This window comes from Marmota monax, unplaced genomic scaffold (genome assembly GCF_021218885.2).
Source record: "Marmota monax isolate L192 unplaced genomic scaffold, Marmota_monax_Labrador192_F-V1.1 WCK01_AAM20220418_F8-fsc00002, whole genome shotgun sequence".
Classification (NCBI taxonomy): domain Eukaryota; kingdom Metazoa; phylum Chordata; class Mammalia; order Rodentia; family Sciuridae; genus Marmota; species Marmota monax.
The window spans coordinates 173,031-200,359 of NW_026693571.1; the positions used below are offsets into that span (position 1 = coordinate 173,031).

Genomic DNA, 27,329 nt, shown 5'->3' on the forward strand with positions numbered 1-27,329 from the left:
TACCTGTCCGAGATTTTATTAGCAGGACTATAGCAGCCATCACAGAAGAGAAGGGGATGGAGAAAGAGAGAGAGTGAGAGAGAGAGAGAAGAGAGAGGAGAGAGAGAGAAGGAGGGGAGAGAGAGACAGACAGAAAGAGAGAGAGCGAGAACAGGGCGTTGATATTTATGGGCTCAATGCGGGATGAGGAAGAGCAGGGAGAGTGGGCTGTTACTTCTTTATTGGCTGAGAACTTGTGCCACTTCAGGGATTGAAGGTGCACCATCCAAAGTTCGCGCCATTCAGTGTGTCATGAACCTGAGCTCCCAGAAGAGAAGCACTCTGGGAGCCATCTTTACCAACAATTCCCAGTGGGTATTTTGGCCAGGTTTGGATGTAGAAAATTATTAAACATTATTGGTAGAGATGAGGAAGAGTGACAGCAGTAGGAGAGCAGTGAGGGAGATTGTTGAAGTTGTCAGGCAGGGCCCATGAGAGTGAGTATGAGGAGGGATGAACAAGGAAGAAGGAGAAGTTGTAGTAGGAGATATGGTATTGAGGTTAGAAGAAAGGAAGAATCCCTATGTAGTGAAGGTGCATCTGAGTAAGTTGATGAAAGTGACTGGGTGGAACAGCAGAACAATATCAGGTGGAGATCAAAAAAGTGAGAAGTGATCTTGTGGATTAAAAGGGGGAAAACTGGTAGGATTGGGAGGGGAAAGGGTTAAGAGAGAGTGAGAAATGAAGACCTATTTAGGGCAACATGATATTGACAAGGAGAATAAGAAGAACAGAGGGAATGTTTAAAACAAAGAAAAGAGAAAGATTACATACAAGGGATTGTTTTTCCATTTATCTGAGCACTCACAAGAGATGTAAAGATCCCACAAAATGTTAGGATTTAAGGTGCTATTAGGTGGCCATTTGGATCTATTGTCCACATCTTAGAAAGGTCCTGACTGAGTGAAAAATTGAATCAGTTGATGAGCCTTCAGATCTGGAGCCAAACAGAGGGGAACAAGGAGGCAGCTGAGAGGTGAATAAAATGGGGGTTTGGATTCAGAGTTCCCCCATGGCAAGTTAGAGTGCTGGAGTGGCTACAGGCAGGCATCCCTGGCTCTAGGCCAAACCAGAGTAGAAATGAGAGAGCACAATGATAACACTGGTTATGGGTGACAAGTCCTGCTTCCCCACATGTTGAAATTTGAACATTAGAAAAGCACGCTGAGGCAAGAATATGAAGCAGGGTTTATTTAAAAAGGGGTAACAAAGACTCCTCCCGTGAGGGAGAAGGAGGCCATAGCTGGTATCATGGTATCCCAAAAGGCGAGGTGTTCTGCCCTTTTTATATGTCCTAGGCTTCCTTTGTTCTCCTGCCTTTCCCCCCTTATCTTTCTCCTTCCTGTGTATGTGATTAGGCCAAGGAATGCTCAGTGGGATGGCCAAAAGGTGGGAAATAAGGTGGGCTGAAGGGGGAAGGGTGGGTGGAGTAGCCAAGGACACATTAACAACCTTATAGCTCCCTGTAGAGAGGGAAAATTCCTGGGACAGGTTACCTTGGCAACAGGTTGCAGCAGGGGCAGGTTCTTGATAAGATCCCTCAGGGGACATGCTCCAACTTTCCAGACTCAAAATTGGCCTCCTTATCCTGACCTGACTTGATTTACCTATCTACACTGACTGCCTGTCTAATTCTGGTTTCAACAACAGTGAAAGGGTTGCTCATTACTACATAATTCACAAGCCCCAGGCTAAAACCTTTCTGGGACTGAGAGAAGGGGGATTATCACCCACTACTTCACTAGTCCCAGGCTTGTGAAGCCTGTCAAGAGTCTTGGTGACTGGGACCAGGGTTTTTGTAAATAGTATAGTGCCAAGACCCAAGTTAAAATTCTCCAAGGGGGAAGGGATGGGAAAGTAGTGTCACTTTTAGCGAGTCTTGGTGCTGAACCAAGACTAAAATTTAGTGAGTCTCCAGAGTGGAGACATATAAGGAGGGGAGGAAAAGAGCAAGGTCATGTACTCAAAATAGACAGATGTGGGGATGTAGAAAAGCCCTTAGTGAATGGAAGGAGGTGTACTGTGACTTTTCTTGGGCCTCAAGCCAGGATCTCACAGCAGCTCATACCCCTGAGGGGAGAGCAAGGTCAAGGGGAGAGCCTCTATCAGAGCCTGTATCAGAGTCACTGGCAGCAATAAATAAAAAGTAGTGCAGGACTGACCACAGGAACACCAACAACTGTTGTGGGCCTGGCTATTTGGGAAATGACCAAACAGACTCCATTTTACCCTGAGACTTCATATCATGTAAGAAATGCTTCTCCCATGGGAAAGCCCCACATCTGTTACCATTAATAGTTACCTAGCATAACATACTTGGCAAGACAAAAATAGCAATTCTTATACAATACAAAATTGCTCTCTTTGGTTTCCATTTTTGGGGGGTGGGTGATGTACCTTGTCAGAGATTTACTTTCTAGACATTAGTAACCATTCTCTAACTTGTACTGAATTAGAGTCATTTTTACCCACTTACCTTATGCTTGCTTGCTGCTACGACAACCTGGAAAGTCCTGTGGGAAATACCTATGTACCCATTGCATTGTCTCACTATCTTCCCAATCCAGGTCTGTACCTGCTTGCTTACCGTTACATTAATCCAGATGTAGTTTTTGCCTTTAAATATCCTAAAATGCTCAGGCTTAGGGATGTTTCTTGCAGAGACAGTTATGGATCCTGCAGGGAGCAGTCCTGGCTGGCCTGCTAAATAAAGAGTCTTCAATTTGGACAAAAGTTGGACTTTGTGTGTTTTCTGAGTATCTTGCCCCACAATACTACAGAGGCATAAGCAGATTTATGGTTAGGCACATGACAAGGCAAGAGAAGGAGAATAGCATCAACTCCCCCTTGAGCATTACCTTTTATAGGCCAGAATCATGGCCACCTGCTAAGGGAAGGTTTAGTCTTTGTGTCTGGCATAGCAAACATTCTCTGATTTTGTGGAAGTCAAGTTACTGTTTCATTTCTTTTCTTTCTTTCTTTCTTTCTTTCTTTCTTTCTTTCTTTCTTTCTTTCTTTCTTTCTTTCTTTTTTTGTACCAGGGGGATTGAACTCAGGAGCACTTGGCCACTGAGCACATATCCAGCCCTATTTTCTATTTTATTTTAGAGACAGGGTCTCATTGGGTTACTTAGCAGCTCACTTTTGCTGAGGTTGGCTTTAAACTCTGGATCCTCCTGCCTCAGCCTCCCATGCCACTGGCATTATAGGCATGCACCACCACACCCTGCTAAGTTACTGTTTCTTAAGAACAGAGAAGAGCAACTTTTTAACTCTCAAGGGGAGAACAGAGACCTGCAGGGATTTTGTCTTGAGAATGAGAACAGTATTCTTAATGTGGGGATGGGGAAAGGAATATAACTGTAGTTATGCCTACAAGGGTCCTCTCCCAAGGCTGCCCCACCTGGCAAATGCCCTAGTTTCTGTGCAAAGGTTGTAGCAGAGGATGGGACAAGCAACACCCTGGTGGGCTATGGCCAGTGCAGGCCAGGCAATTGTGGGTGGCATATGAGGTCCTCAGAAGCTGTCTGGATACTACTGCCTCCCTCGCCCTGCTTCCTGAGCAGGCCAGCTCCACTGGGAGCAAGAGGAAGGGCCTGGAGCAGCCATTGTAGAGGCCTTCCCAGTACTGGTTGCCCTCTGACTCTGACACCCACTCCCCCAAGCCCTCACCACTGCTGCAAGCCTGGAGCTCTTCACTGCAGCCACCAGATTCCCCACATGGCCATCTGATGCCCCCTTCACCACCACTGCAGCCAGACTCCTGTCACGGCTGCAGGATGGAGATATTCAGGGCTTGATGATTCTGTTGACACTGTATCCACTTCCAGACTCTGGTGCCATGGCCACCATGCAGCAACCAAACTCACAAACCCCAGCTGCATACCAATGCTGCCCACCTATGCCCCAGCATCAATGAACTTCACCACACACCAACAAACTCGAAGTCCTGTACCCAATGCCAGACCCGATACAGCTGCCTTTTGTTGCTGCCATACTAGACTCTGGAGCTCCACTCTGCTTCCACCAGACTCCAACATGGATGCCATACAGTGACACTCAGCACTGGATGCCAATTTTATTGCAACTGTTGCCGGACTCCTGTCAGAACTGCAGGACAAAATAGCTCATGGCTGGAAGCCTCTGATGATGCTACCACTGCTTTTGGACTCTTCCACTGCCACTGCCACTGGACGACATTGCAACCAAACCACCAAACCATCCTGCTGATGCTTCCACAGGTGCCCCAACATCAATACTCTTTACCTTGGACACCTCATGCCCTACTCAGGAAGCAGCTGCTTATTGCTGCCACCAGAGCCTGCCATTTCATGATGTTGCTGCTGCAGTGACTGAAACCCAAGGCTGCTGTTGTGCCACACAGGACTGCCAGAGCTGGGGAAGTTGGACATGCTACATAACAGTGGCCTCACTAGTGTCCATTGCATGCCACCTGCCTTTCCTCTCCCAGGACCAGCCACCAGTCCTTCTAGACCTTGAGGTGTTGTGGTGCTGAGGAACTGATGTGACTCCCTTTTTTAAAATAAATAAATAACATCAGCTTCTACCTCAAGGCCTGTCCTAAGGATGGGGGCATGACGCTTGTCCTTGGAAAAACCCACAGAGCCTTTCTAGGCACATACCCACCCTGCTGAGTTGTTTGTCTGTAAATAACAGGAGAGATCTGTGGAGCCAGGTGTCCCTGACCCAGTTAGGCTAGATGAGGACCAATAGCAATGCCCTAGCAACCACCAATCAGCATGAGACAGGGAAATTACCTGGGATGCCAGATGACCCCTCAGTAGTTTATGGTGGTTGATAGCATGTTGGGAAACCATGTAGTTTAGCACGTACACCCCTCACAGATTAAACCAGTCAGTTCAAATGAATCCCTCTCTTGTACTAACCAATCACCCCTACCCAACTTGTTCCCTCCAGTGAATGTGCTAATCAATGTTAAGAGTTGCTGTTTGACTTTCCTGTGGTGTGAAATGATTTGCTGTGTGATGTTGTAACACATAGAGTATCCCCCCAAAACCTATAAAATCTCTTTGAACAAAGGACTGGAACTCACTCCCTGGGACTGGTGTATTGGGAATGCTTGTGAGTCCAGGCTCGAGCTTGCAAAAAAGACTCTTGTGTGATTGCATCAGATTCCGCTTCTGGAGTTCTATTGGGGTCCCACAAATCTGCATTACAGTGCTAACTCAGGGAATTTGTCCAAGAAAAAAAAGTGAGTATTTTAAATAAAGTCTGCAGTCCTCACAGCAGGCAGCAGGATGGGCTAGGTGGGTCTAGCCAGCTGGAAAGTGGGCAGGGGAGAATCCTGGGGATTGCTGGCAAGGTCTGGACTTTGACCCTGTGGGGGCAAGCTGGAGAGGGATCTCTGGCTTATCTGTCTGTTCATCCCTGGGAGCATCTTCTGGTCCTTTCTCCTGAGTTTGACACCCTGTAACCTTCCTCTAACCCCCACTCATCCCTGATCAGTAGTCTGGGTCCTGGAAATAGGGCCAATGGGCATTGGGCCTCAGGCCTTGATATGAAGCCTGGGGACATTGCACCCACATGGGGACGGCCTAACTGGCCAGATTGCACACATCTTAACTTGGGGAAAATCATTCTTTTGGGAAAATATCCACCTAGATCTGTCAAATTTAACCTGACATGGACTTCTTCCAAGAGATTATCATTATCAAGAAAGGAAAAAAGTTAGTAAGTTTTGTTTTGCTAAACAGTAGTGTGAGGAGTGGCAAAGTCTTCAGAGTTGGTAGAACTGGATTCAAATCTCTCTTAACTTGGTTTTGCATCCTATAAAATAAACATTGTGAGGATGATAAGCCAGGGGTAAATTAAACTGTGCAGCACTACCTCAATTTGTGAGCCAGGTAGGTAGGCATTCAGCATTATTTCCATGCAGAAATATATACTGAGATTAAATGTGGCACACTGAGAAATGCACCTTTGGAAGAAAACTGACATCTGAGATAGGAAAATAAAATTGATTTCATATTTTTAGATGAAATAATAATATATGGAAGATCCTTAGCCAAAGCATAAAATACTGGATCAGGCTCATAAAATTATAAGCTGTTTTCAAATTTGTTTAAAGTTACATTGAGATAAATCTATGTACTTTAAGCCTCTTGAGGATGTCCCCCACCTCTGCCAAACATACATGGATCACTGTCCAGAATTCTAAATTCTTCTTTACAGTGTCACTAAAATATCAACATATGTATGTACAAATACACAGATAAAGATTTTGTAATATTTTGATCCTTTGAGCCTGTTTTGGGGACCTTCAGAAAATATAATCATGTATTCTCTTATACACTCTTTTGCAGCTTTCCTCCCTTAATTTGCATCCCTTCAGCTGACCCTAAGGAAGAAGGAAACAGTAGATAAACTGGAGTATCAGAAGGATACCATCCCTGCTTTGGTCACTGAAATCTGACTATCCTTTGCGTGCCCAAAGTTTGAGGAAACATCATCCCTGCTTCAGCCACTTTAGGGCTGGTTGATCAACAAAAGGTGGATGATAAACTAACCAACAGGAAAAATGAACAATTCCATCTGCTGATATAGCTCTTATACTGTGATTAATTTCCACCCCTTAGTTCTATCATGTACATAGTTCTTTCTTTGGTAACAATCGAGGAAAGATTGATAACAGGACTTACTAAAGGACTGATAACAATCAAACACACAGTTGACAATATCAGAAAACTAGTACATGTACCAGTTCAAACCTGAAAGGACATTAAGCCTTAGGATCCAAGCTTACTATTGGAAGAATGGTTTTCTGTTGAGAGCCACAGTCGGGTCAAGATGGTGCCTGGCATTTTGCCAAAAGGGGCGGTTCCTGCTGCCTCAGGTGCCCACTATTTTTGAGTTCTCGCGAAGTTCCCTTTGAGTTCCAGTTGAGCTCTTGCAGAGTTCCTAGAGAGATTGTGTGGGTTGGTTGAGTTACAGTTGAGCTCTCATGGAGTTCCTAGAGAGTTCGCATGGGTTGGTTGAGTTCCGGTTGTGCTCACGCAGAGTTCCTGGAGGGTCGTGTGGGTGGCGTTCGCGTGAGTTCAAAAATAAAGTTCGTTCCTGCTTGAATCTACAAGTGGCTCGACCTCCCAGTTATTTGTGCCCAGACAGACTGTGGCATTTGGTAGTCCGCACGGGGAACGCCTGAAGCTTGGGGGTAAGTGAAACTGCTTCCCCCTTAGGGCAGGGCGAGAGAATGGGTGACCATTTCAAAAAACAATGTGTTCTTGTTTTGATTTGTTATGTTTCTGTTTCAAGCTACCTGCCCCTAGAAATAAATAGGATGCTAGAAAAGTTGTTCGGCCTGAGGAAGAGAGAGATAGACCATGGATATACATTTCAAGAAAATAGGAAAATTGATACAATGCATTTTTGTTCTGTTTTTGTTTCATTCTCTTTTGGTTTTGTTTTGTCTTCTATTGTTGGGTTGCATCATCTTTGTAGCAGAAATATGGGGTCAGAAATGAGCAAAAAATAAGCCGAAAGAGCATTAAATAAATTGTTAGAGGAAGGAGGCACCCCAGCAAAACCAAGAACAGTTAGGGCATACGATGATACAATGCAAAAATGTAGCCCATGGCTTTTTAAGGAGGAGCTGTTGAATATATCACAATGGGACCATAATGGTGAAGACTTAAGGAAGAGGGAAAAGAAAAACCCAGGAATTTGCCAGTTGGCACATTGCCATTGTGGATGATGATACGATTTTGTTTGCCTAATCCAAAGCTCTCAGTTCAGATTATGGTAGAAGACATATTAGATCACGAAAAAGAGGAGGCCTCAAGAGATAGTCAGAAAGGGGAAGAAAGTTTACAGGAGAAAAAGCTATCAGGGGAGAAGTTACAACAGGAGGCTGCTACTAACACTGTTCTATCACCAGAGGGTGTAATTCAATCAACGACTCCACTTATGGAAACAATATATGCTGAGTTGCCCTCAACCCCCATAGTTGATAGATGGGATCCTGAGACAGGACCTCAAAGATTGGCATGCCCTGTATTTGAGGAGGCAGGAGGGCAGCGAGTTCACCATGCTTTAGACTTCAAAACAGTGAAGCAGCTGAAAGAGGCTGTAACAACCTATGGTCCTCAAGTGCCCTTCACTGTAAGTATGGTCGAATCCATTACCAACTTGAACATGACGCCAGCAGATTGGGCTAGTATGTGCAAAGCTGTGCTAAATGGAGGACAATATCTGTTATGGAGGGTTGCCAATCAGGAATTTTGCACAGAGGCAAAATGCAGCAGCCGGTTATCCTCAGAGAAATCTAGATATGTTGTTAGGAAAGGAACCTTATGAGGGTCAGCTGCAACAAATTAGATATGATCCTGCCATATACTCACAAATCACTTCAGCTGTGGTTAGGGCATGGAAAACTTTACAGGGGCATGGAGATTTACAAGGTCAATTATCTAAGGTAATACAAGGAGCTAATGAACCTTACGCTGAATTTGTAGATAGGCTTATACAAACAGCTACCAGAATCTTTGGGGATGTAGATAAAGTGATGCCATTAATAAAACAAATATCCTATGAACAAGCAAATAGATGGTGCAGGGAGGCCATTAGACCATGGAAACATGGAGATTTAAACACATATATTAAATTATGCAGAGACATTAATGAACAAGGGCAAGTCTTGGCAGCTGCAGTAAAACAGGCTTTAGGTGCCAGGCCAAAAACATGTTACAATTGTGAACAAAAAGGACATTTTAAAAGGAGTTGCGTCATAGGAGGAGGGTTTAACAAAACTAGGTATCAAAGGGGTAGAATACCAGGTATTTGCCCATGATGCCATAGAGGGAGACATTGGGCTAATGAATGCCATTTTCAAACCAAAAGAGAGGGTACTCCATTATCAAAAAATGGACAAGTACCAGGTGTTTACCCATGATATCAGGGAGAGAGGCATTTGGCTCCATTGCCAAAAAATGGACAGGGGGGCCCAATGCTCCAGGGACCATGACCACAAATATACGGGGAATTGGAGGAACCCAGCAACACAATCAGGGTAGTGCCCAGGACACAATATCCATTAGATCCCTCATTAGACAAACCAGAGGGAGCACAGGGTTGGACATCTGCACCTCCGCCATAGCAGTACTAACTCCAGAGATGGGAGTTCAAATCATGTCCAAAGGGGTAAAAGGATCTCTTCCCCAAGGAACAGTAGGCTTATTATTAGGACACAGTTCTTCTAATCTAAAAGGACTTATGATAAGTCCTGGGGTAATTGATCCTGATTATGAAGGTGAAATAAAAATTATAGCCAGTTCTCCAAGGGGTATATCAGTAATTTCACAAGGAGATAGAATAGCACAGTTATTAATAATACCCAGCCTGCATGATAAATTTTCCAGTCATACTATAGAAAAAGGTTACAGGGGATTAGGCTCTACAGGTGTAGATTGGGCTATGCTTTCTTTAAATTTAGATTCTCGCCCCATGCTAAAACTAAATATTCAAGGACATGAATTTAATGGGCTACTGGATACAGGTGCAGACCTTATCATTATCTCTTGTCAAGAATGGCCAAAACATTGGCTGTTACAACAAACCACTCAAACACTTCGAGGCCTAGGAGTGGCAACTAATCCCCATAGAAGTGCAATGGTATTAGATTGGAAGGATCCTGAAGGATGAAGGAACTATACAGCCATATGTATTGGATCATCTTCATATAAATTTATGGGAACGAGATGTCCTAGATCAATTAGGATTAACATTAACAAATAACATCAATTCAAATGTGCCCACTATTATGGCTAGACAAGGATTTAGGAAAAGAAATGGATTAGGAGAAAAAGGACAAAGTATAGCAACACCAACACAAATAGATCAAGAAAAAGATAGACATGGATTGGGTTTTCAGGAGGGGTCACTGAGACAAAAAAAAATTACTTGGAAATCAGAAAGACCAGTATGGGTTCCTCAGTGGCCCCTGACTAAAGAAAAGATACAAGCAGCCCATGACCTGGTCAAACAAAAACTAGCAAAGGGACATATACAACCTTCTGTATCTCCCTATAATACTCCCATTTTTGTCATCAAAAAGAAATCTGGTAAATGGAGATTATTGCAAGATTTAAGAGCTATTAATAATGAGATGGTTATTATGGGAACTGTTCAATCAGGGATTCCTCAATTGTCTGCTTTGCCAAAAACTTGGTATGTTTTAGTTATAGACATTAAAGATTGTTTTTTTTTTTTTCAATTCCAATTCATCCTGAGGATAGTCCACGTTTTGCATTAACTATCCCTGCACTGAATCATGAAGGTCATGATCAGAGATATGAATGGAAAGTACTCCCTCAAGGGATGGCTAACAGCCCAAATATGTGTCAAATTTATGTTAACAAAGCAATCCAGCCACTTAGAAATCAAAATCCTGAACTACAAATATTTCACTATATGGATGATGTATTATTGGCACAAAAAGATAAAAACACATTGCTAAAATGTTATGCCACACATACAAATTTATTAAAATGTTATAATCTACAGATAGCAATAGATAAAGTACAATTAAATTTTCCAATTAATTATTTAGGAGTTCTATTATCCTCAAACATGGTCCATCCACCAAAAATTCAAATACGAGTAGATCAACTCAAATCACTTAACGACTTTCAAAAGTTATTAGGAGACATAAATTGGATAAGGCCTTATCTAGGCATACCAACAGGAGAGTTGGGACTTTTATTTGATATACTAAAAGTTCCATCAGATCCAAATTCACCCTGAAGGTTAACACCTGAAGCAAGAAAGACATTAAAAATCATTGAAACATATATGGAAAATATGCATTTGGATAGAATTGATATGTTTGCCTTTATTATTTATTATACTACCAACAAAAAATATTCCTACAGGAGTATTTTGGCAAGAAGGTCAATTATTATGGATGCATTTATATTATTCTCCTAACAGTATTCTTACTAGGTTTCCTGAGGCTGTAGGACAATTAATACTCAAAGGAATAAAAGCAGCAAAGGGAGTGTTTGGAATTTCTCCCAATAGAATTATTACTCCATATACAATGGATCAAATTGATGAGTTACTAATGAGTTAAATACTTGGGCAATAATCATGTGCAAATCTAATGTTTCATTTGATAACCACTTACCATCTAATCCTTTGTTGTCTTTTTGGTCTTCGCATCCTGTAGTTTTTCCAAAAATGACAAGAAAATCACCTATCATGAATGCTCCAAATATATTCACTGATGGGTCAAATAATGGTACAGCAGCAGTAGTTACCCCTGATCAAACTTTTACATTTTTAGTACCCAAACAATCAGCTCAAAAGGTAGAGCTTAATGCAGTATTACAAGCTTTTGTGATGTTTAAAGATTCTGTATTTAATTTATTTTCCAATAGTCAGTATATAGTTAATGCTATAGTATCCCTTGAAGATGCTGGTATTTCTCCCCTTCCTCTACTGTTTTCTCTTTGCTTTCCACTATACAAAGTCTAATCTGGGACAGGAAAGATCCATTCTTTATAGGACATACCAGGGCACATACAGGATTGCCTGGAGCCCTTAGTTTGGGCAATGATTTAGCAGATAAAACTACACATGACATACATATTTTTTTCTATGCTACAAGAAGATACAAATTTTCATGAATCCTTCCATGTCAATGCAAATACTTTTAAAAAGCATTTTAAAGTAACTAAGGAACAAGCTAGACAAATAATGAACAATGTCAAAATTGTGTGACCTTTTTACCACAAGTTAATCTTGGAGTCAATCCTAGAGGACTGATATCTAACCATATTTGGCAGATGGACATCACACACTTTCCAGAATTTGGAAAATTAAAATATTTGCATGTTACAGTTGATACTTCTTCTGGATTTTTGATGGGCTCCCTTCATGCTGGAGAAAAAACTGGAGATATTATAGCTCATTGCTTACAAAATTTTGCCACTGTGGGCATTCCAAAACAGTTAAAAACAGATAATGGCCCTGGCTATTCTTCTACCTCTTTTAAACAATTTTGCTCATCATTTGGCATTGCTCATATAACAGGAATCCCATACAATCCACAGGGACAAGGCATAGTTGAAAGAGCTCATCAAACTATTAAAATATACTTAGTAAAGCAAAAAGAGGGAATTGGGAAGGGGTATATATATCCCCCAAAGATAAACTTAAAATAACCCTTTTTACGCTAAACTTTTAAAATTTGGATTCATCAGGGCTTAATGCTTTGGAAAGGCACATGTGTCCAAAAAATGTACATAAGCCCAAGGTACTTTGGAAGGATATTCTAACAGGACAATGGAAAGGTCCTGACCCAACCCAGTGATTGTCTGGAGTCGGGGGTCTGTTTGTGTGTTTCCACAGGGAGAACAGCAGCCAATTTGGATTCCAGAGAGACTAACTAAAGCAATTTCTACAAATCAAAAGGAAGACTATTTGGCTCAAATTCATAACAGCTGATATCCAGAACTCCAGTTTGGCTATCTTTACATCTGCGACAGTGGTTTTCCCACACCTGGAGGCTAATGAATAATGAACACCATTAATGCCTATTTCAAATGTAAGAAACCTTGGGGCTTGCTTGTGGGAATACATTCAGACCCACATGCAAGTTACAGGAAGAAGGATGGGATATCAAAAGAAGAGTCAAACCCAAGTGGTAACCAGGATGCTTTTTTCAATATGTATTTTATTATTGCCCTTTCCCACATCATGAAGTTTTATTTTGTTCTTTGAGCTCATACAGACCTAAGTTAATGTTTTTCTGATCAGTTTTATTTTTTGACTGTGGAGTTTTTGAGCATTGCAATGGGGATTTCACCTGTAAAAAGCTACAAGGCCTTTACTATTATGTGTTGTATGTATTGTGTTATGTGTGCACGCTTGTGTTTTGTGTTGTATGTCTGTATGTGTGTATGTCCATATATCATATATGAGGAGCACTCATGAAAAAATGGATCCAAATATTTTTTATTATTCATGTGATTTAAATGGTTTAATCTAAATTGGGTTAAACAACCGTTGAGGATTGTTTTAAAATGTGTTAACAGATCTGTTTGTTTACTTTCACCTTTCCTTTTCATTATATTTAATTCTATTCAGGATACTAAATTGTTTAGAAAAATGTTTTTTTTTAGTGCCTGCTGGAATGTTACATACTATTTTTTTTAGCCATCACTACCAGAATTCCTATCTTCATCCCAGTGCCAGTGAAGACAAAGATAAAACCAAACTAAAGCTTCTGCGATAGCTATCACAACAAACTGTATAAACTGATTCATCAATGAATAATGTAATTCAACAAGTGATACTCAATCAAGGAGTCGATTTACTTTGGGAGGAAATGGACATATTAATGGATTCCTCTGCTTTGAACAGCTTGCAGAACTTGCCTGGACTATGTATCACTTGTATGCATTGTGAACTATCTGTTGGTACAGTGAATTGTACCAGTGAATTGCTGATGATGTCATTGGTGTACAAGTTTTCCAAAAGGGGTCGTCAATTGGTTTGGTGTTATGGCATTTTGTATCCTCCTGTTTCTGCTTGTAGCAGGTTGGTCATGGTGTTTGTGTAAAAACCACTATCCACAGTGTGGCTAAATGCTGGGCCAATAGTCAATGATGGGTAAGATCCAATTGCAATGGTACCAACCTAAGACAGGAGGCTGACGCCTTGGGGTCAGCTCATCTGATGATGGGTAAGGACCATATGTAGTATTAGACAACCTAAGACAGGCATGGTCCCTAAGCCACATACTTGTTGTTTAATTAAACAAAAGGGGGGAGATGTTGAGAGCCACAGCCAGGTCAAGGTGGTGCCTGGCATTTTGCCAGAAGGGGCAATTCCTGCTGTCTTGGGTGCCCGCTATTTTTGAGTTCTCGTGGAGTTCCCGTTGAGTTCCGGTTGAGCTCTTGCGGAGTTCCTAGAGAGTTCTCGTGGGTTGGTTGAGTTCCAGGTTGCACTCAGGTGGAGTTCCTGGAGGGTCACGTGGGTGGTGTTCACATGAGTTCAAAAATAAAGTTCGTTCCTGCTTGAATCTACAAGTGGCTCCACCTCCCGGTTATTTGTGCCCAGCCAGATTGCGGCAGTTTTCTATTCTTGGTGGATTTAAAAGCTGAATTGATATATTAGGGATTATGCTATTAACTTGTTTATTGCTTTCATGTTCGTCTTCCCTTTACATTAAAACTAGGTCTACTCTAGAAGAAACTATGAGAGAGAGAGAGAGAGAGAGAGAGAGAGAGAGAGAGAGAGAAACTAAGATATGACATTATATAAAGCTTTAATCCAAGAAGATAATGATGGCCTTTGATTTAAAGGAATAAATAATGAGAATCAAAAGGAGTAATAATTAGTCCCCCAAAGACTCTAAATGATGTAGTTCCAAAAGGACTCCTACCAATTGTAACATATAAGCCTCTATTCTAGCCAAGAAGATATTTAAAAAAAAAAAAAAAGTCAGCAGGATTTCTAGAATACTCATTGTGGTTTGAGTTTCTCTTTGTTGTAAAGGTCAGGTTTCTCTTTCTTTTAAAAGTTAGGTCTGCAGGATTGGGATTATGATTCAATAGTAGAACATTTGCCTAGCAAGTGTGAGACACAGGGTTTGATTCTCAGCACCACATAAAATAAATAATAAAATAAAGGTATTGTGCCCATGTACAACTGAAAAAAAAAAAAAAACAGATCTGCAATCAAGCTTGGTAATGTGCAAAACTTACTGTTTCTGTTTTCTTAGTAAAAACTTGTGAAATCTCTGTCTAACCTAAGAACATGCAACAAAAAACAACTATTATGTTAACCACTCTGTTGTGTAACCACACACTGAGTATAAATCTCAGAAATTTTCTAGACCTAGGGTCCAGAGACTTTTTTGGCAATAGCCCCTCTGAATTGCTGCAGCTTAAATAAAACTGTTTCCCAAAAATTCCACAAGTGATGAGCCTCATATGTCTTGCATCAATGCATATTTGAAATTCTAGAATGTCCCTATTCTTTAAGGGCATACAGAGACAGTCTCTCTGACTCTGTCACAGTATGAATTCTATGCAGTAATTAATCACAAAAAACCTAAGAGATGATTACACTATAGTGACCTCCTGGAAGTAAAGTTAATGTTGCATAATAAAACTTGTATACATATATTAAATTGTTGTGCTATACCCCATAAAGATATACAAATAATACCTCTGAACAAAAAATTTTAATCTGGAGGAAAATGTGTTCTGTGAGAAATCTGAATGCCATGTTTGCCTTATTGTTGTTTCTAATATTATGCTATAATTGTGTATAATGGTGTCATTACATTTTTTTAATTTGAAAAAGACATCCAGTTTCTGTACTGTAATATTCTTAATAAAGGGAATAATTCAGTGATTAGAATTTATGCTTTCCTGTTTTTAAAATTAGTATGTTGAAATAGAAGTTTGCAACAGACACCAACTCCATCAGAACCTCAATCTGGTGAAGCCACAGGTTTGTGCCTGCCCAAGCTCTTTACCACCCAGTAGATTTACACTCCAACCCAGGGTGGTGGGACCTACATTCCAGTACCCCTACTGGTTTATATTGGGACAAACTTGATTGTTGTGCTCTGATGTAATTTCTCATCTGTGGGAATTTTTGCCCTATCTGCCCATGGGGCTGTTGAAGATCAGCATACTATAGTAACACAGACACATCAATGTTCATATCAGCTCAGCTCAAATCACAATAGCTAAACTGTGGAACCAACCCAGATGCCCTTCAATAGATGAATGGATAAAGAAACTGCAGTATATATAAACAATGAACTATTACTCAGCATTAAAAGTGAATAAAACCATGACATTTGCAGGTAAATAGATGGAATTAAAAAATTAGTGAAGTAAGCCAATTCTAAAAAAAAATGCCAAATTTTTTCTCTGATATAAGGTTGCTGACTTATAATGTGGATGGGGGAGCATGGGAGGAATAGATGAACTCTAGATAGAACAAAGGGGAGGGAAGATAAGGGATGGGGCAGGGAGTAGAAAATGCAGTGAAATGAGATTGACATCATTACTCTAAGTATATGTGTGAATATACAAATAGTGTGACTCTACTTTGTGTACAACCAGAGATATAAAAAATTGTGGTATATATGTGTAATATGAATTGAAATGCATTCTTCTGTCATATATAACAAATTAGAATAAATTTTTTAAAAAGAAAAAAATAAGAGAGAAGAAGAAGCAACACACAGGGGCATACACCCAGGTCTTAGATTTCCTCCTGACCATGAGTGCTGGAAATAGTTAGTCTTTTCATTCTAAAGTGTTTGATGGACAGTGTTTAAACCACAGTGATAGTCTCTATCTAAACTCATATAAGGGCTAGTTTTGTTTCCAGAAGCTCACCTCCTTCAGAGGGCTTTGGGAGTGCAGCACTTCAAAATGGTTTTCCAGATATAACCATGACCTGCAGAAAAAGGGAAACTTCACCCCCATGACAAGGCACAAACCTGAACCTAAACAGGATGAACCATCTCGGAGAGGCTGGGCAGCAGAAACAGAAGGCTCACATCTCCTGGCTTACAGGACTTCAGGTGGCTTCAGTGGTCCCTGTTAAGTAAGGGGTTGACATCATAACATACCATAAACTGATTGCCCATAGCATAAAGCTCCCCTCACATTCTGGAGGATATAGACTAAAATAAAATTCTCAGCTGGGACATGGTTCTTCTGGAACTCTGGGCAGAATAGGTCCTTGTCACTCCCTGGCTTTTGGTGGTAGCCACTGACCATCAGTACCCCATGACTTGTGGCTACATCACTCCAATCTCTGTCCCTGTTATCACAGGTTGATCTTCCATTGGACCTTCACACTAGCTTCTAATATTTATTTTTTAGTTTTTCGGCGGACACAACATCTTTGTTTGTATGTGGTGCTGAGGATCAAACCTGGGCCGCATGCATGCCAGGCGAGCGTGCAACCGCTTGAGCCACGTCCCCGGCCCCACACTAGCTTCTTATGGGGATACCAGTCAGATTGGATTAAGGGCTTACCCTGCTCCAGTGTGACCTCATCTTAACTAATTACATCTGCAGCGGCCCCACTTCCAAAAAAGCCCCACCTTCTGACATACTGAGAGTCAGGGGTTTGACATGCTGCAGGGAGATGGAATTTACCCTACTGCAGTGAGATTCTGACTTCCAGATTGTTAAAGAAGAACAAGAACTGGGAAGTAGCTTCTGAGTGGCAGAGCTAGAATTGTGAACCAGGTGACCTGATCCAGATCTCCTGCTTTTGCATGCTGCTTATTCTGGTTCATACATGCAGAATTTAGCTCAGTACCAGCCACATAGAAATTGTTTGGTCAACATTAGCAAGTATCATTAAATGTCTTACTATTTCTTAGTAACACCTACTAGAAAGCAAAATAGTAAGTTTATTTAGTTGATAACTGCTTTATTGTGGGATTTTAAAAATTTTATCCCTAAGACCTTCCTTGATGTGTTCTAAATTTAAGCACTACCAGCCAGGAAATCCAGAGTAAATACAGGTACAGTATCCTATATCCAAAATGCCTGGGAACAGCAGCATTTTTTATTTCAGATCTTTTTTAATATTAGCATGGACATAATAAGATATTCTGAGGATGGGACTTAAGTCTAATCATAAAATTTGTTTGTTACATATGTTCCTTAAATATATAGACTGAAGACAATTTTATATCATTTATTTAATAATTTTGTGTATGAAATAGAATTTTTTTCCATTTGGGGCATTGTGTTGGCACCCAAAACATGTTGGGTTAAGGAGCTTTTCCAATTTTGGATTTTCAGATTGGGAAGGCTCAACCTGTTCTAACAGCTAACACATATGAAAGCAATGTCTACATCATGCACTCCAGTGATTAAAATTCACTACCTTGATTAAAAGCATACTAGCCATAATAGATCATATCACCCATTTTACAGATGGAAAAACTGAGGCAGTGACTTTGTTTCTTTCCCAAAGGCACATAACTAGAAAGTGACAGAGCTTGGATTTGAACCCATGTATACAAGTCTCACCTCCCACTCTCCAACCCATGGTGGGTGGAGACCTGGCCCTTATGTGTACCAGATGTTGGAGGACAGGAAAAGTGTTTTATTTAACCACACAAAAACTCTCTCTGAATATGGTGGTACTTTCTAGGTATGTTTAGTAATTTCTACTGCAACACTGCCCTCAGCAGCTTCTTGTCTTCCCCACACTCTTCAGCTGGGATCTTTCTTCCTGTTTTAAGAAGTAAAAGTATGGGGACACCAGCCCATGCCTGATATAGTTTCAGATCTAAAATTAATAACAATGACCTGGCTCCAGCCTGACCCTGAAGAGAAGAAAGGAGAAAAAAATAGCAACAACAAATTCTTCACAAATTAGTACAATAATAAAGGTTCTTTCAAGTGTTGGGGCATATAACACCTAAATCAAGCCCAGGCTATAAAAATGGCACAAAAGCCAGAAACCAAAATACATGCCTGATTTCCTTTAAGAAAACAGGGGATTTGCTGTGTGTCTGGAGACTGGGTAGCAGGAATGGAGCCAGGCAGTGCCCAACTCCTGGCACGTGCACACCTCTGTCTGGCCTCCACTAAGTTCCATCTGGGGCTTCCCATGCACCCCTGGTGGAAAGTTCTGTGCTCATCATTATGTCTCTTGCTCACCTTTCCAGCTAACCTTGTAACAGCCCAAGTGCACATCTACAATGCCAGCCAGGCAAGCAACATGAGGATGCACCTTGCAGACCAGCAAACTGGGAGCACAGTAGACTGAGGGCTGTGATTTTCTAGATCTGAAAGCCTCCTGCATTTACAAGAGGCCATGTGTCCCAGGGGCCACTCCTAGCCAGTGTCTCATAGAGGTAGGATACCAATGCAGGACCATTTCTGGAGGACAAAAAAGCACCTGGACAGTTCTAAGATGCCTCAGGGCTTTGCAGAGTCTTCCTCAGACTTTATGTCCACCTGGGACCACCTGATTTTCTCCTTCTCTCTCCTTCACTAAAAATCAGATCTCATCTTGTTCAGCTCCATTTTATCTCAGTAAAGCACTTCCCCTAATAAAACACTTACATATTTAATCCCCTTTTTGTGTCTGCTTCTTGCAAACCTAGACTACACTACTGGGTCATGTCTGTTCTGAATGTTATTCTTTTCTAGGAGATTCTTAGCAGAATCAAATGTAAATTCTTTGCACTGGCATCCAAGGCCCATGACATTTTTACCCTTAACTACTGTGTTGGTTGTTTTTTGGTCACTATGACCTGTTGGGGTTTAAGTGTGCAGAGCTTAGCTCCCTAAGGCCTGACATTTTGCAAGAGCTGTGGCTATGATTTAGGTCAGCTGAGGCAAACCTCAGTTAGGAGGAGGAAATGTTCTCTTCCCCTTATCGTAAGTCACAAGTTCTGCATGGTTTGGCCAAGAGGAAGAAGCTTTCTGTATACTTATCCTGATAACAGTACATTCTAAAGAAACAAATTCATCCTCAGGGGACTAGATAATGTCTACAAAGAACTTTAGGATGGTACTTATCAAACAAAAAGGAACAGTCTGAATTTAGCTCTGTGTATCCACTGAGGCATGATATTTGGACAATGTGGGCAATGTGATATTGAAGAATTGCTTGCTTTGTTAGAAGAAGTTTATAAAAGGAACTTGCAAATAAACCTCAGCATGCAGTTGCGATTGCTGCCTTGGCTCTGCATCCCCTGTGTCCTGGTTATTTCGCGACCCTTACCCAGGGACCCGAATGCTCTAGATGTTCACAATTGGCGCCCGAACAGGGACCCTGCTGGATTGACAGGAAGGGTAAGTTATTTTTCTTTATATTACAGGGTGATGGGATAATCTTCATCTTCTCCTTTTTTTACATATTCTTAGGCATTCACTTGCTGTCTATGGTATTAATATTTCTCATTCTGATATAGAGATGTGTCTTAAGGTGTTCAGGGAATGGAATCCCTGGTTCCCAGAGGAAGGATCTATGGATGTGGATAATTGGAAATGGGTCTGTCACAATGTTGAAAAGGCCATGAGGCAAGGTGAAAAAATTCCAATTCAGTTTTGGTCTATCTGGTCTATTTTATATACAATGTTTAAAGCTATGGAGGAAGAAAGGTTGATTGGCAACTTACAAAAGGAGCTAGCTCCCTCTATTTTAGATCTCCCTCTGGATGTTAGTGAAAAAGAAGAGGTAGTAAAAGATACGCAACAATTGACTCATAATTCTTCACAAAATTCTGCTGATTTAATTGGTACTGCTACGGAAAAGAAAACGAAAGTAAAAATGATGATAGATGATCGCTCCATTTTGGAGCAATTCAAACTTGTTATGGAGGAGGTTTGGGGACGTCTTAATAAATTAGAAGCTAAAATGGACCCTAGGCCTTTATCGGGAACCAGGCCCTCTGCCCCTCCAGCCACCAATCCTTTTTTGGCAGCTTCTTTAAAGGCTGTCCAGGAAATGGACTCAGAACCTTCTGACGATGAGGACGAAACTCCTTTCTTTGCTTTTCCTATAATCAGGCCTGATCCAGCTAATAGAATGGCACAGCCACCTCGGTATGAGGGGATTGATATTGATCATATTAGCAGATTAAAAAAGGCAGTGACAATGTATGGACCTCAATCTCATTATGTAAAAACATTGCTTAATGCTTTTACTACTCATTACAATAATTTTGCTCCTGAGGATTGGAAGATTGTGGGCCGTGCTCTTTTACAGGAACCTGAATATCTTCAATGGCACATGTGGTTTTTAGAAGGATATGCCACTAAGGCTAGAGAAAATGGTAACAGTCAAAACCCTGTTATTCGTGCCATAGGATACCCTATGTTATCTGGCACTGGTATGTATGATGACATTCAACATCAAATTAATACTCCTCCTGAGATTCATGAGCAATTGAAGGAAATAGCTTTAGAAGCTTGGGACAAAATTAGACCTACTGGAGAACATTATGGCTCATGGACAAAAGTTTCACAAAAACCTAATGAACCTTATGTAGAATTTTTGTCTAGATTAAAATTGACAATTAAACAAACTGTGGTAGGAGAGGCTGCCAGGCAACAATTACTACGTTTGCTGGCTTATGAAAATGCTAATGAAGATTGTAAATGAGCCATTTTACCGATTAAAGATACAGGAGATATTCATACATACTTAAAGGTGTGCAAAGATATAACATCAGAATCGAGAAAGATGCAATTATTTGCTGAAACCATGGCCTCTACATGGCATGCTTTGCAGAATACTAATCGAAATTTGGCTAACATTAAGTGTTTTGGGTGTGGCCAGACTGGATATCTGAGGAAAAATTGTAAGCGAAAGAATGATAAGGAAACTAGGGGGCCCGGAATATGTCCTAAATGCAAAAAGGGTAAACATTGGGCTCGAGAATGTAGAACGAAAAATGCAGCCACTCTTGCAGTACAGGGAAATGGTCCATTGGGCCGGACCCCAGGCCCTGGACAAATAAACGGGGGCAACCCACAATCTTTTCCCTACAACCCGCAACCCAACATAGTGCCGCCGTGGACATCCCAGCCTTAAGTGATTTTGATCTCCAGGGTGGTGCTATGCCTAAAAGAATACCTACAGGAATATTTGGGCCACTACCTCCAGGGACTTTTGCTTTGTTCACAGGACGCTCCAGCCTTAATGCTAAAGGTATTACTGTCCATTTAGGCATTATTGATGCAGACTATGAAGGAGAAATTCAGATTTTAATGTATTCTCTTGCTGATGTTCATTTTTCCAAAGGAGAAAGAATTGCCCAACTTCTCTTATTACCTTATCTCCCTATAGGGGATTCCTCTAATCAGAGGCAGGGCGGATTTGGCAGTACTGACACACAAAGTGTTTTTTGGGCCATGCAAATTACTAAAATGCAACCCCTGATAAAAGTAAAGCTAGGGACTAAAATGATTAGTGCTTTAATTGATACAGGATCTGATATTACTATAATAAAAACTCAAGATTGGCCGTCTAATTTTCAGTATCAAATTATACCCTTTCACATTAAGGGAGTTAGCTCGGCTCCCGTCCAAAGTATTGGCCAAGCTTTAAACCATATAACTATTCAATCAGAGGATGGACAAATAGCTGTATTAAAACCCTACATTCTAGAAGTTCCTCTTAATATAATCGGAAGGGATATTTTAGAACAATGGGGAGCTTATATTCAATTTTAACCAATTCTAGATGGAGCCACTGAGAATTATGTGGAAATCCGAGGACCCTTTATGGATTGAACAATGGCCCTTAACAAAAGAAAAGTTAGATACTGCTCACCTGTTGGTCAAGGAACAATTGCAACAAGGTCATATAGAATTTTCTACATCCCCATGGAACTCACCTATATTGTCATAAAAAAGAAGTCTGGTAAATGGAGATTATTAACTGATTTAAGGGAAGTGAATAATTCCATGTACCCCATGGGGGCTTTACAACCTGGAATCCCCTCTCCCGCTATGTTACCAAAAGATTGGCATATTGTAGTTATTGATTTACAGGATTGTTTCTTTACTATTCCTGTTCATCCTGTTGATCATAAGCATTTTGCTTTTTATTTACCGCAAATTAATCATAAAGGACCTCATCTTAGGTATCAATGGAAAGTGTTACCCCAAGGAATGATGAATTCCCCTACAATGTGTCAAATTTATGTTGATGCAGCATTAAAACCTATCCGTAAAAATTGGCCTCAGTTATATATTTCTCATTATATGGATGATATTCTCTTTTCAGGACCTGATAAACGGGAACTTGATGACTTATTACAAAAATTGCCAATTTATTTTCAACCTTATGGGCTAATAATTGCCCCTGAAAAGATACAGAAGGAGGATGTCATCAATTACTTGGGATATACAGTTACTAGACAAAAGATAATTCCTCAAAAATTATCAATTAGGAGAGATAATTTAAAAACACTTAATGATTTTCAAAAATTATTAGGGGATATTAATTGGTTATGACCTTCTTTGGGGATACCTACTTATCAATTAAGTCATCTGTTTTCATTGTTGCAAGGAGATTCTGCACTTAATAGTTCTTGAATAATTACTAAAGAAGCCTCTGATGAATTGACCTTTGTAGAACAACTCATTAAAAATGCATTCCTTCAGAGAATAGATCTACAAGCCCCTATTTCTCTTTATATCTTAAATACATTTCAATATCCTACTGCAGTTCTGGGACAGCATGAGCTTCCTTTAGAATGGATTTATACAAAACATAGATTCTCCAAAAATATTATGCCATATGCTGACCAGATCGCATTATTAATTGAACAAGGAAGACAGAGAAGTATAACTTTGATGGGCAATGACATTTCTCACATAATTACCCCATTACCTAAAGACCAATGGACTTACTTGGTACAAATGACTGAAATACTACAAATAGCGTTGGCTGAATATACCGGAGGTATTTCCTATCATTTCCCCAAGGGCAAATTATGGGACATGTTAAAACGTCAACAATTTGTAATCAATAATATTTTTAGTGAATATCCTTTAGACAATGTTGTTACTGTGTTTACTGATGGATCAAAAACTAAAAGTGCTTATTGGACAGAGAATCAATATTGGGTTCAAATAACAAACTATCAATCTGTTCAACAAATGAATTATCTGCAGTCATTCAAGTTTTAAATGATTTTGATAATCAAGACATTAACATTCTTACTGACTCTGCATACACGATGGGAGTAGTTAAAAATATATTTACTGCAGTAGCCTATTCTAATAAACCTACTCTACAAAATCTTTTTCTTACTTTACAAAGACTTTTACAAGCTCGTAATGCTCGCATATTTATAGATCATATTAGATCACACTCTAAATTACCAGGATTTTTGACATATGGTAATGCTCAGGTAGACAAATTAGTGATGTTCAAAACTCCTCAAGAAGAACATAATCTGTTTCATTCTAATGCCGGACATTTACACATTAAATATAAGATTCCATATAAACAAGCAAAACAAATTATTAAAAATTGCCCAGTTTGTCGACCTTTACATCTTAGGATTGTACCTTCTGGAGTAAATCCTAGAGGGATTCAACCTAATGAATTATGGCAAATGGATGTTACACATGTTCCCTTGTTTTGACGTTATTCTTGTGTTCATGTTACTATTGACACATACTCTAAATTTTTGTGGGCTACCGCTCAAATTGGAGAAACCACCCGTCATGTTATTCAACACTTAGTGGAAACATTTGCTATTATGGGAATTCCTGCTATGATTAAAACTGATAATGGTCCGGCTTATACTAGTAAAAATTTTAAAGATTTTTGCAAATTATATGATATTGTTCATCTAACTGGAATAGAATATAATCCACAAGGACAAGCTTTAGTAGAACGTGTACATGCTATGCTTAAAACACAAATTAAAAAATTAAAAAGGAGGAAAATGACAGATTTAAATATGCACTTGTTTAAACATTTACAAAATCAACCTAAAGCATTGTTACATCAAGCCTTATTTATTTTAAATTTTCTTAATCTTCCACAAAGAGAAATATTGACAAGAGCAGAACAACATTTTGAGCAAAAAACCTTAGAAACAGTTCATGAACCAATTTGGATAAAAATTGTGGCAGATGCTGAATGGCAGCCAGGGATTTTACTTTATAGAGGAAAGAGCTATGCTTATGTTTCAACAGAAAATGGACACTGGCAGTGGCTCCCAGGGCGGTGGATCCAGACCCGTCACAATCAGAACGGCACCAAGGGGGGCACCCTATCCACTACGCCAGTCGAGGAAACAAGATCCTGAACTTGATGTTCCAGTGGCAGCAATGGCGCGTCTTCATCTTGGGGCCCGACGTCGTCGACGTCCTAATTTTTCTCCCTTACCTACGTGGGGACAAATTAAAAAGCTGAGTGGGGAAGGGCAGAAGGTGCTGCAACGAACAGGGAAGAGTTGCACCCCAGAAAATTTATTTCTGGCTATGTGTGCATTATTGACAGTGTCTTCCGCTTCTGAGGTACAAAATAATAATACTCACTATTGGGCCTATATTCCCAATCCACCTTTGCTGGAACCTGTTACTTGGGGTGACATGGATATTACCTTATATACTTCTGCTCTTTTATCTCCCCCTTGGAACAATTTAACATATATGAATATTAATGATGGAACACCATTTAATTTTACTTATAAGAATAATAACAGTAAACCTATATGCTTGGGCATTCCTCCTTGCTTGCAATTAGATTGGCAACATTGGACACTAGTTGGAAATTGGAGTAACAGTTCTCGAACACGTTTACAACTGTTGTCTGCATGGTCCGTCAATATGACCTGGGATAATATAACTGAACAAAAATACCCTATGTTCCCCGAGTGCCCTGATTTTACTTATCAGGACTTGAGATACTCCCCTTTCATATCCAGGAATGTTTAGGCAAATTTGGGAAGATATTTCAGAATATTATCATGTGGGGTCCTTACCGGATGTTCTTAAAAAATTGTTCAGAATGGAATATTACTGCTTGTGATTTATCTTCTACATACAGAATCCCGCCGAAAGAGAGATGGAATGAAACCATTCAGAACGACAAATTGATGTCCTGGGGTGATGGCGGAATTGCTGATCCACGCTTGGCTTCAGTGCAGTACCCTCATCATTTACAAACACATTTATGGAAAATTGCTGCTGCAACTAAACCTGTAACTTTGTCTAATGGCTCTTTCTCTGGGACTAGTCAATCTGCTGCTTCTTATAATTTTACTATATTTAAAGAATATAATATAACCACATGTGTGCCCATGCCATACCTGTTCTTAATTGGAAATGTTACTTTTGATGAGGGAATTTTATGCTTTAATTATAAATTGTATACCTGTATTAATACATCTGTTTCTATTCCTTCTGGTTATTCCATTGTGCTGTTACAACAGCGCTCTCACATTTGGCTTCCTGTAAATTTACAAAGACCATGGTCCCAAGATCCTGTAAATACTTTGGTTTCGGAATTATTTAGACAATTGTTAAAACATACTAAACGGTTTGTGGGAGTTGTTGTTGCTGTAATTCTAAGTCTTATTGCAGTGACTACAGTTGCTACAGTTTCAGGGATAGCTTTACATACTTCTTTACAAACAAAACATTTTGTTGAGGAATGGCATAAAGATTCGCATGAGTTATGGCTATCCCAGACTCAAATTGATTCTAAACTTCAAACTCAAATAGATATTTTAAAACAGACAGTTAATTGGTTAGGAAAAAAGATACTCACCTTAGAACAAGAAATTAGATTAAAATGTGAATGGAATTCAACTTCTTTCTGTGTAACTAATATACAATATAATCAAAGCTTACGTGAATGGAGTATCATACAAAATTATCTCCATGGTAATGATACAGCTCAATTAATGATTGATTCTTTACAAAAGGATATATTTGAAATTTTGGGAAAAGGGTTTCAACATGATGCTGCTGCACAAATAGCTGAATTGTTTTTAAAACAGTTAGAGGGATTAGATCCCAAAGGAATTGCTCAAAGTCTTACCCATACAGCTGGAGGAGTGGGAATAGTGTTATGCTTAGTTATTATCCTGTTTATAATTATATATTGCATGTGCATAAGACCATCTCAAAACTCTATATTAACTTTGTGGAAAGCTGTTTTAGAAAAACAAAAGAAAAAAGAAGGAATTGTTGGGGTTTAAGTGTACAGAGTTTAGCTCCCTCAGGCCTGACATTTTGCAAGAGCTGTGGCTATGATTTAGGTCAGCTGAGGCAAACCTCAGTTAGGAGGAGGAAACGTTCTCTTCCCCTTATCGTAAGTCACAAGTTCTGCATGGTTTGGCCAAGAGGAAGAAGCTTCCTGCATACTTATCCTGGGAACAGTACATTCTAAAGAAACGAATGCATCCTCAGGGGACTAGATAATGTCTACAAAGAACTTTAGGAGGGCACTTATCAAACAAAAAGGAACAGTCTGAATTTAGCTCTTGTATCCGCTGAGGCATGATATTTGGACAATGTGGGCAATGTGATATTGAAGAATGCTTGCTTTGTTAGAAGAAGTTTATAAAAGGAACTTGCAAATAAACCTCAGCATGCAGTTGCGTTTGCTGCCTTGGCTCTGCATCCCCTGTGTTCTGGTTATTTTGCAACCCTTACCCAGGGACCCGAATGCTCTAGATGTTCACAATGACCCAAAATAACATGGAGGAGGAAAAGTTTACTTTGGCTCCTAGTTTCAGAGGTTCTGTTTGTGGTTGGCTGAATGTT

The 27,329-nt window shown here is 40.1% G+C and overlaps 1 protein-coding gene across 2 annotated transcripts; it reads left to right on the forward strand.

Moving 5' to 3' along the window:
• The first annotated feature begins 19,739 nt into the window (after positions 1-19,739).
• On the forward strand, positions 19,740-27,076 carry LOC131424715 (endogenous retrovirus group K member 13-1 Env polyprotein-like). 2 transcript variants are annotated; one of them, XR_009228179.1, is made up of 2 exons: positions 19,740-19,880; positions 24,750-24,948. XR_009228179.1 is itself a non-coding variant. In XM_058583946.1 (2 exons), the coding sequence occupies exon 2, from the start codon at positions 25,655-25,657 to the stop codon at positions 26,759-26,761; it is 1,107 nt and encodes a 368-aa protein (XP_058439929.1). In that variant the 5' UTR covers positions 19,740-19,880; positions 25,606-25,654; the 3' UTR covers positions 26,762-27,076. The 2 variants fall into 2 exon arrangements, 1 of the variants encoding a protein (XP_058439929.1); XM_058583946.1 differs by lacking the exon at positions 24,750-24,948 and adding an exon at positions 25,606-27,076.
• The last annotated feature ends 253 nt before the right edge of the window (positions 27,077-27,329 follow it).